Source organism: Manis javanica, chromosome 4, assembly GCF_040802235.1.
Source record: "Manis javanica isolate MJ-LG chromosome 4, MJ_LKY, whole genome shotgun sequence".
In the NCBI taxonomy this organism is placed as follows: domain Eukaryota; kingdom Metazoa; phylum Chordata; class Mammalia; order Pholidota; family Manidae; genus Manis; species Manis javanica.
The window spans coordinates 129,946,614-129,956,423 of NC_133159.1; the positions used below are offsets into that span (position 1 = coordinate 129,946,614).

General features: G+C 56.0%; 1 protein-coding gene across 1 annotated transcript; it reads right to left on the bottom strand.

The window, feature by feature from the left end:
* Positions 1-1,852: 1,852 nt before the first annotated feature.
* Positions 1,853-9,054, bottom strand: LOC108386767 (uncharacterized). Its single transcript, XM_073232877.1, has 8 exons — positions 9,009-9,054; positions 8,159-8,958; positions 6,926-7,115; positions 6,444-6,626; positions 5,842-5,946; positions 5,543-5,752; positions 2,790-2,889; positions 1,853-2,419 (listed from the first exon to the last, which is right to left on the bottom strand). The coding sequence occupies exons 1-4, from the start codon at positions 9,052-9,054 to the stop codon at positions 6,589-6,591; spliced, it is 1,074 nt and encodes a 357-aa protein (XP_073088978.1). The 3' UTR covers positions 1,853-2,419; positions 2,790-2,889; positions 5,543-5,752; positions 5,842-5,946; positions 6,444-6,588.
* Between the last annotated feature and the right edge of the window lie 756 nt (positions 9,055-9,810).

The following is a 9,810-nucleotide window of genomic DNA, read 5'->3' on the forward strand; positions in this document are numbered from 1 at the left end:
CGTGAGGTTTCTCTGAATTTTCACACCATCTATCCACTCATCTGGCTGCCTGCCTCCAGATACCTTAAACGTGTAGTGGTGGTGCTGAATTGTCAAAATGTAATCATCAAATATAATCCTTTTCAGATGTTATTGGCATTTGAAGATCCTCTCATGAAGTGTCTATGTCTTTTGTTCATTTCTATATTGAGCTGCCTCTTTTTTCTTATTGATTATAGAAACGCTTCATTTATTCTAGCCTGGCCATTATTTGCTTTTAACTTTTCAAAGGTGTCATTCCATTGTCATCTGGCACCCAGTGTCTCACTTGAAAATAACACTATATTATTGATGTGCCTTTGAAGGTAATGAGCTTTAATTCCCTCTGGCTGCTTTTAAGGTGTTTCTGTCTTTGATTTCCAGCAGTTTTACTATAAAAGAAACAGGTATGGGTTTTTTCCCCTTCATTTTGTCTAAGGTTTGTAGTGGTACTTAAATCTGTGGCTGCTGATGTTTGATTTTTAGCCATAACTGCTTCTCTCTCTCTCAGTTTTGGCTGGGACCGAGGAGTGAGGGCAGGTTGGAAATTCAGGCTTCACGGGGACTGAAGCCCAGAATTAAATAAGCTTCATCACTGATAGGAGTAGGGAGATCTGTGATTGCTAGTACCATCCCCAGCCTAGCATCCTGCACATAAGCAAATATTTTTGGAAGGAAGATGGATCTAGTTAGAAAGCTGCACTAGCAGACTTAAGCTAGAAGTAACAGAAATAGTCAGTCTAAAGTGCTTAATCCATGACTGGCTACATGCTATGACATTTTATTCTTTTAATTATAATTGTTAACTGTTCTTTTTTGAAGTATTAGGAGATTAGCTGTGTCGTGCTGCTTTTGGCTAATACAGAAAAGAGAGAAAAATCCATGCAAATAAACTGAAGGAGAAAATATAGTAAGACTGCTCACAGTCTGGCAGAAGTTTGGAGGCAATCCTATGATTTCAAAGACAGATCCCTTTATGGACCAGAAACTAATACAAAGAACCTGCTCTTCCACTTTCACGGAATAAGAGAAAAATGAAGAGATGAACTTGAAATGGGGGTTCCCAGCCTCACAGAAGGGTGCAGCTCCAGAACTCAAGATGCTTTCACCCATTTTTCTCTAGTTAGCTGCTGTGCTGCGACACTTCAGAGAGCACCATCCACATACAATACAAAGGAATGGCAACAACTGGAGTTACTTAATAGAGTTACCCTTCCTGGAGGGCAGAGACGAGGTGATAAAGGACTGATTCAGGCTGGGACCGTGTGATGTGAATTCATGATCTCGAGGTGAGCAGTCCACAACGGACTGACCACAAGGAAAGACTGAAAGGCTGCAGGAAGCCCTCTGTATACAGAGGTGCCCGAGCAAAAATTAGCAAAATTTTAGATCACATTGAGATCATGTATTTAAAACTCTTGCTGTAGTGCCTGGCCTCCTGCTTCTTTATTCGTCCATCTGTTTTCTGTGTCTAGGACTATGGGCTACAAAACATGTTTTAATGGTAGCAAGAGAAAGCAGTAAATGGGGGTGGATATCAAGGACCCTGGGAGTGGGCTGCAAGGAAGAATGAGAGGCATGTGGAGCAGGAGCGCAGCAAAGAGGGGCAGGACTGGGGAAAACCGCTAGGGACCTTGTGGAATTTGCTTATAGGATGTGTTGGCTGGGGACTCAGAAGCCTCAAGCCAGAACCACTGTTACAAGCTGAATTCTTTGGCCCCACTGGGTTCCATCAGACAGATCATCTGTAATTTGCCTTAAGGAAACCCTTGAAGAAAGCACTGCTTGCAGAATGAAATTTTTGTTCCAGCAACACGTGTTTATTTTTCTTTCTTCTAATCTGAATAAGGGGCAAGAACAAAATAAGCTTTTTTTCCCACCTTATTCCCTGACCATGCATAACCAGCTTAATTTTTTAAACAGTTCTTTCAGCTTATATATATACCAGCCTCTTTGGGAAAGAGGAGAGGGGTCAAAGAGGAAAGAACTGCAGGACTGGAAGGACACTAAGGCAGGGCGGCTGCAGGGGGTGGGCGTCAGGTCGCAGACTTCAGGGGGAACCACCTGTTACAAATTCCCTGGGGCTGTGTGAGGCAGCAGCTCCGGGCTCCCTGGCCACACAGCTGAGGGCACAGTCTGTCACCAGAGGAAGGGGCCAAGGAGGACCGGGTGCTCAGAGGAATGTAGGGATGGCAGAGCTTTGGGGCCCAGGGGGGAAGGCTCTCAGAGGGTCACACTTCTCCACGAGGCTGGGTCCAAGCTACTCATAGGGCAGGTCCAGGCCTGTATTCCAGACCTCGACCTCCTTGTCCAGGGCAGCCGGCTCCTCCTGGGATTGCTTCAGCACAGCTTGGGGCTGAGGGCCTGAGAAATACTCCTCTTGGTGCTGCCCCAAGGCCACCTGAGAGGGGAGAACAAGATGGCTCAGCTCCTAGGTGCCCCCAGCCAAGGATTCTCCCGTCCTTCCAGCTGCCTGACCCCCAGCACCCGGGCAGCTGTCTGTACCCTGACAGGCTGCCGCCTGCCTAGGACCCATGCGGTCTTTGGCATATGGGTCTAGCACAGATTGGCAGGGCATCCACTACATCCTCCTCTGTCTGGTCCTTGGAGGGGGTGGGGGCTTCTGCATGGCACACGGACCATGGGACCAGGAGAACCAGTCCAGCTGCAGGAAGGACAGTGGCTCAGACACCCAAGTGGGGGAGCTGAGCACTGGATGGCGCCCCACTTCCCCATCCCAGGAGCCCCTGGGGGTGACCCCAATAGGTTACCTGGCGCAGGCGGGTGGCAGCACGCTGACCAGTACACGTGAAGATGCACATGGTGACAAAGAGGCAGAGCTGAGCCCGGGACGCTAAGGAGATGGGGAACCTGGGGGATGAGGAGAGTTAGAGGCTTTGAGGCCCAGACGCGAGACATCTCAGGCAGAGGAAGCTATTTGCAGAAACAGAAAAGAATGGGGGCTGGGGCTGGGGCCCGGAGACTCTATGGCTCACACGTGGTGTGCACTTTGCTGTTTATGGACTGTGCTGAACCTGGCGATGGGGAGAGGGTAGGAAAGGGTGAGGGAAACACCTAAGGGAAGTGTATCTGGTCCAGAGGAAGCCCCTGACCAGAGAGGGACAGAGGAGGGGTCTGGGGAGGCAGGGGTGTATGTTAGGGTGTCTGGGGAGTTCAAGGCAATTCTCGGGGTCCGCAGGGAGGCTGTCCTGTGAGGCAGCGAGAAGGTGCGGAGTGTCGGCTCCCACCTGGGAGCAAGCTGGCTCAGGTCAGTGGGGAGCGGCCTGTGCCTTACCCCTGCCCAGGAAGCCCTGCTGCCTGGCCTCAGGACCTCTGTGCACCAGGCCTGCGGCTCTGGGTCACTCCTCACGGCTTCATCGCTCTTGGAGAAAAGACCCACCAGCCCTCCACGTAGCTGCTCCGGGGAAGAAGGCCCCCAGTCACAAGTGGCCAGCGAAGGGCCATCTGGACCTACAGTCCCCTCGGTCTCCCCATCAAGCCCAAGGCTCCTCCCTGTCACCCTCACTGGCTGCTGACTCCCCACAGCCTGAGGGCATCTCAGCCACACAGAGAGGACTTCACACCTAAGAGCCCTTGCTCAGCCAGGTCACAGGGAGGGCACAGGAACTACAGGTCAAGCCAGCCGTGGCTCTGCAGAAGGTCCAAGTGGCCGCTGGACCCAGTGCTCATGGCCTGAGGACGAGGTGGTCAACCAGGCAGATCAGCCGTGGTGAGCCAGCTCAGGTGGGGTAGCTCAGGTCAGGGGGTCCCCGTCAGTGGGCCTGCTCAGGCCCCTCTAAGGAGAAGGCTACTCAGGAGGGAGGATGAGAGAGGCCTTCCCAGAGGAGGAGCAGGTGTGCAAAATGGGCCTTGGGGACCTTCCGTCCTGGCACTCTCCTCCCTCTTTAACACCATTTTCCATACCAGGTCAAAAACTCCCCATTTAGAGACAAGATTGCTCGTGGCCAGGGTGCTGATCTCCATGGTGCAGGGAAAGGGGGGCATCAGGAGCTGATTGTGGAAGGAAGAATTGGGATGGAGTCAATTAAGAGGATCCCAGGACCCATGAGGGGAGGGAAGGTAAAGGACCACAGCTTTATAGAAAAGGAGGGAGAGGACAGGTCTCTGTGAAATTGGATTGGGTCAGTTTACCATTTGGGAGAAGAGAGACGTCTGCCCAGGGCCGACCAAGGTCAAGGGCTTAGCAGGCGGCTCCCTGCACAGTCTCACAGTATCTGTAGCAATTCTAGGACTCCCTTGTCCCACACCCAAAACCTAGCAAGTTTCCACATTGAAACTGTATCTAGGCCTCTCTTACTCCTGTGGACAAAGCATCCTTGCTCCCTCCAAGGGCAAATCCTCCCCTGAGTTGCCTCCCCCGGACATCACCCCCACCACCACCTCTCTCAGTCTCTGTCTCCCACCCGCCCTCCTTCGCCCTCCCTCTCTCAGGGCCACACAGTACTGGCTTCCCTAACGGGACACCCTCCCCTGCACAGGCCCTCGCCCCTCCAGCAGCCCCTGCTCCTTGCTTCCCCTTCCCAGCAAGGCTTCTGGAAAGACTTGCCCTGCACTGTCTCTGCTGCTCACCCCCCGTTTTCTGCTCAGCGCACACCCGTCTGGCTCCTCCGCCCCCAGATGGCACTCCACACGGATGACCAAGGGCTTCCGCACCTGCAGATGCAAGTGTCATCTCCCTGCTGGTATTTTGTTCACTTCCCAGCAGCAGCAGCAGCGCGCCTCCCCCTGGCAGCTCCTGCGCACTGCATGGCCGCTCGGCTTTCGTTGCCCTCCTGCCTCGTGGCTGCCCTCCTCGTGCTCCTTTGCCCACTTCGGCCCCTCCCCCCGTGAGAAAGGGGGGCCACCCTAGAGTCCTGCCGTGGGCCACATCCTCTGCGGGAGCTGCCAACCCTGGACACCTTCATCGAGGACAAAGGCTGCATTCACATGTCTCTGTTTCCCAATAACTCTGGAATCTCTCTCTCCAGCGCTGCCCTGTTTCAAAGACACAGGCTCCTATCTAACTGCCTTGCCACATTGCCAGGGCCTCTCCGGGCACTGGAATCCTCCTGTGGTCAGAACACACTCCTGACACTTCTCCCCACCGAGGGACACGGCCTCCTCTCAGCATCCCCCACCTACTTTCTCCAAGCTAGCTGTTCAGGCGCCCTCCCTGCCCTTGCGCACAGTTAGTGTCAGCCATTCCCCAGATGCCACCGCAGATCTGCCTGTCTGCCGCGGGCCCACCCTCACTACCCACCTGCAACCTCCTCAGCACCAAGTTCAAGTCCTTGGTAAAACGTATTCTCACTCTTCCCCAGCCCAGGGGGTTTCCATAACAGGGTGTGTGGGGGTGGCTGGGGATGTGGGAGTGTGTCTGTCTGTGTGTGTCCGTGTGAGAGAGAGAGGAAGAGATGGGTCCTCACTAACATACCCCAAGGTGAGGCCCGTGCAGATGCCTCCCGAGGCTGAGAGGTGTGGGATGGGAGGCAGTCAAGTACAGAACGAGGAGGGGCTGAAATACCTCGGAGACAGGCTGCAGGCCAGGCACACTCCTCATCGTGGCCACAGAGATAACCTCAGCCATCAGGGGTCCCCTCAGGATGTGTGGCTGTAACTGGTGCAGCTGGAAATTAGAGCTGGGGATCCAGGTCTTGGCCAGGAGCCAGGCCATGGGGGGATCCGAGGACACGTACAGCACAGGTGGGGGACACTCGTGACAAGGGGGCTGGAGCTAGAGAGGGACAGAGAGTGGGGGCTGACGACCTGTGCATCTAAGTCCTCGAGGGGATCAGGGTCGGGGGAAGGTGTCTGTCCTCTAACCTGGATGAGGGTGGGTAACAGTCGGCCATCAGGCTGCAGCTTCAGCGTGAAGAGGGGCGGCCACATGTTGCTGCTTGAAAATGCTGACATTAGGTTTGAGCCCACCTAGCAGGGAGAAATCAGCTTCAAACAGAGATCCAGCCTGGAGGGCTGGGGGTCACCTCTGGACCTGGCCTTGTCTCATTTGCCACGGTGGTTCCTTCCTCTACCCATCAAGTCTGCTACTTTAAACACCCCTCACTTTCCCCAAACCCAACCCCTAAACGCAAGCTTTCCACGTCTTATGCTTTGTGTCAGAGTTGGAACTCTTTGAAGGGAACTTACTGGTTCCACCAAGCACCCCTGTCCCTGGAAACATGTCCTCCCCCAAGCCCTTCAGGCTTAAATCAGTGTGGCACAAAACAGTCCCTCCATCCTCCCCTCCAAGAAAAGCAGAGCTCCAGTTCTCTCCAGGGCCTTGTTCAGGCTCTCTCCCTGTTTCCGCCAGAAGCCTGAGCTCCTCCCTAACCTGAGTGAGACGCGTGGAATAAAGAAGGAAGGGATTAAGGAGGAGATGGAAGAGGAGGAGATGACAGGAGACAGTGTAGATCAGTGGTTCTCACCCACGGGTGATGTGGCCCCCGGAGGACGTTGGGAAATGTCTGCAGACACTCTGGGTTGTCACAACAGGGGGTGCTCCTGGCGTCCAGTGGGTGGAGGAAGGAGATGCTTCCGAGCATCCTACACGCTCAGCGCCGCCCACCAAGGTTATCTGCCCAGCGTGTCAGTGCGGAAGGTGAGAAGCCCTATGTGTAGACGGAGAAGGGTGCCGGTGGAGGAAATGGGGGAGGAGAAGGAGGCAGAGAGAAGGCAGGTGCGGCTGGCTGGGGGGAGGGTGCACAGAGAGGGCACAGCACTTGGAGCTCTTTCTCTGGCTGGGTCTTCAGGTCTCCCATCCCTAGAGGCAGCGTCTCGGGGGCATGGGGTCTGCGTCCCTGAGGAACTGGGACCCGAAGAGGGCGCCATCCTTCCAGCATTGCGAGCCCGCTCTAGGGAAAGCAGTTGGGGGGCACGCCCTGAGCTCTGAGCTCCTGGTCCCGCTTACCTGGCCCTCTCCTGTCCCCACCGTCCCCCTTCGAATCTGTGGGCTGGAAATCTGCAGGCACACAGGCTTGAGAGGTTGTACTAACTGACCAGCCGGGGCGGTCGCTCCCTACGGGAATGCTTTGGGAAATCTTCCGGCCTTTTAACGGAATCTGCGAGATCCAATGCTCCTTGAGGGCCAAGTCCTCAACCTGTGGAAAGTGGCAGTGCCAGAAGATCAACAACGCCCCCCTCGCCTCCCGAGATGTCAGCGCCCAGCCTCACCCTGGCCCTCACCCACTGGCCAGAGGGAGAGAGGGAGAGTGAAGTCGAATCGCTCGTCCTGGGAAGGTCCCACGGTGACCTCCCTGCTACCGGCAGGATTCACCCCTCTTGCCAGGAGCCCAGCTGCAGACAGAGACGGACTCGGGGTAAGTGGGCGCGGGGTTTCCCGGGATCTGGGCGGGCGTCAGAGGCGCTCTCGCGCTCACCTGAACGCCGTCCGCCTTCCTCCCGCGCCCGCTGCCGGTGCCGCTTAAGCAGCTCTGGGGGTGGTCGCACCGGCCGGGCTGTGGGAGGGCGAAGCCAGGCCCGCGGCCCCCTTTGACCTCCCTGGGCGCCCGCCCCGCGTCCGCCGCGCCCCGCGCTCCTGCGCACGTCCGCGGGCCGCCCCCGCCCCCTGGCGGCACAGCGCCCGCGCCCCCTGCCGCCTCCGCACGCCGGGCGCTACCCCGCTGCCCAGCTCCTCACCGGGGCCCTCGGGCAGGCAGAAGAGCCCTGCGCCCTGCGCCCAGCGCCCGGAAAAAGGGCCTCCCCTGGGCGCCGGGGCCGTGCACCGCGGCCCACTTGCGGAGCCACTCGGCATCCCACAGGCTCTGTGCTGGCGCAGCGTCACCGGCAGGAGGCGCCCCAGGGGCAGGACACGTTGGTCTCAAACTCCTGCGGGCCCCGAAGGAGCGCACACGCGGGTTGGGAGCCTCGGGGAGGGCAGCCGGTGAGCCTGGGCAAGCCTGGCCCTTGGAACACTGCCCAGGGGACACCTGAGTCCTCCTGGAGGTGCCGGGACAGTTCCCCGGGGTCTCCTGTCCGCCGCATCCATCCGGGCAGGGCACCGCCGCTCTGCCCCAAACCGGCCCTCGCTTCCTCGCTGCCCACCTGGCGCGCCTCCCGCGCCGCCCTCCCTCCCCCGCCGAGCCTCCCAGGCGCTGCTCCGGCCCCAGCGGCGCCCCGCGCCCGCCGCCACCTGGCCCCTCACCGAGGTCCACCTCCCCGTGCTCGCCCACCAGCCACAGCTGCTCGCGGCTGCTGGTCCCTGCTGAGAACGAGCCCCTGGTGTCCCGCGGATCGTGCACTTGCTCTCCTTGCCAGACGTGCAGCGGACCCGAGGCAAACGAGCAGGGAAGAGGCTCTGGGCACAGCCCGCTGGGAAGCCACACCCCGTCCGCGGGGTTCTTGCTGTGTGTGGCGGGCTCCCAGGCCCCACCTCCCATCCCCGGGGCCCTACCCCCCGATGCTCGCGTCCCAGCTGGCTGCCGCCTGGAGCCAGGGTTTCTCCGGAAGTGCACCTTTCCCGAACCGACCTTTCAGACTGGTCCCTGAGAGCAGTCGCACTCCCGGCCCGGAGCTGAACACCCGGCTCCGGACACCAGCCACCGCGCCCAGCCAATTTTGGTGAAATGGATGAGTAAGATAGCAGCACGCAGTGGAGACGAGGGAGATGGAACAAGGCTTGAAGGCTGGGAGATTTCTCCTGACAAGTGAGGAAACCATCTTGACGAGGATGCAGGGCTTGTTGTTGAGGACACGTAGGAGATAATGACACAGGTGAAGTCCATCGGTGTGCTGTCCAGACTGGAGCCCAGAGGGGAGCTTGGAATTCCCCAGCAAGGCAGTGGCGAGGCTTCCAGCGGGCTTCCCTGAAACGCGCTCCCTGAGGCCGGCACCCCGGGCCGGCCCCTGTAATGGGCCCCAGCAGCCGGCTCCGTTCAGGGCCAATTCTTCCCCGCCGGACCTCCCAGGCTCCGCTTCCCTGACCTTGTTCGTTCGGGGAAATGGCTGCACCAGACACCAGCCCCTCCTAGATTGCTCCCAGGCGTCCTTCCCACCAGTCCGCTTGCCTCCTTCCTGGACCTTCTGCTCTATTGTGCACATAGGGCCCCAAATTCACAGCTTTTGTTAAACACTGCTTCCACCTCAAATTCAAATGGTTCATCGAGATAGTTGGATCAAGTGGGAATCAAAAGTATACATTTACTGTTGTAAAGTAAACATTCTGTTTTCAAGTGAAACCATACATGTATATACATTCGTGAATGTTTTCATACAGAGCAGAGTTGAAGTGTGAATCCATAAAAAGAGCTTCCTAGATCTTTCTTGCATAAACTACACCCAAATGAGCTGGTATTTATTTTAAATGGAGCTGGACTCTAAAGGTTCTCTTGGGGGAAAAACTTCCTGGAGCGTTACAGTTTTCCCCAAACGTGTTACAGGTGACCTGACCACTCCTAACCAGTAACTTGACAGTGATTTTTAAAACGATTCTTGTTTATCTAGTCATAAAGTATTCAGCTTGGTTTTAATCAACGAAAAAACCTTTATGTATACACATGTCATCAGTTCATCTATAAATCAAAAAGTACACAGATGTACCTACCTTAAACATTTTATTTTAGAGTGAAACCAAAAGTCTATAGTGACTTTGAATATTTTTATATAGGGTAGAAGTTTTTTTATTGAAATATAGTTTATATAAATATTACATTGGTTTTAAGTGTACAACAGAGTGATTTGACAGTTATATTACCAAATCCTCACCACTGTAAGTGTAGTTACCATGTTATGTTTTTTTATCAGAATTACACAGAGAACCACATATTAACTTCCCCTTCTACTTCATAGATACTAGTT

Bases quoted from the DNA above. Each gene is read 5' to 3' on its own strand.
- LOC108386767 (XM_073232877.1), bottom strand. From the start codon at position 9,054: ATGTGCACAATAGAGCAGAAGGTCCAGGAAGGAGGCAAGCGGACTG. The intron at 7,116-8,158 runs GTGAGGGGCCAG...CACTTTCCACAG, and splicing joins GCACGGGGAGGTGGACCTCG to GTTGAGGACTTGGCCCTCAA. The intron at 6,627-6,925 runs GTAAGCGGGACC...GTCTACACATAG, and splicing joins TGGGGACAGGAGAGGGCCAG to GGCTTCTCACCTTCCGCACT.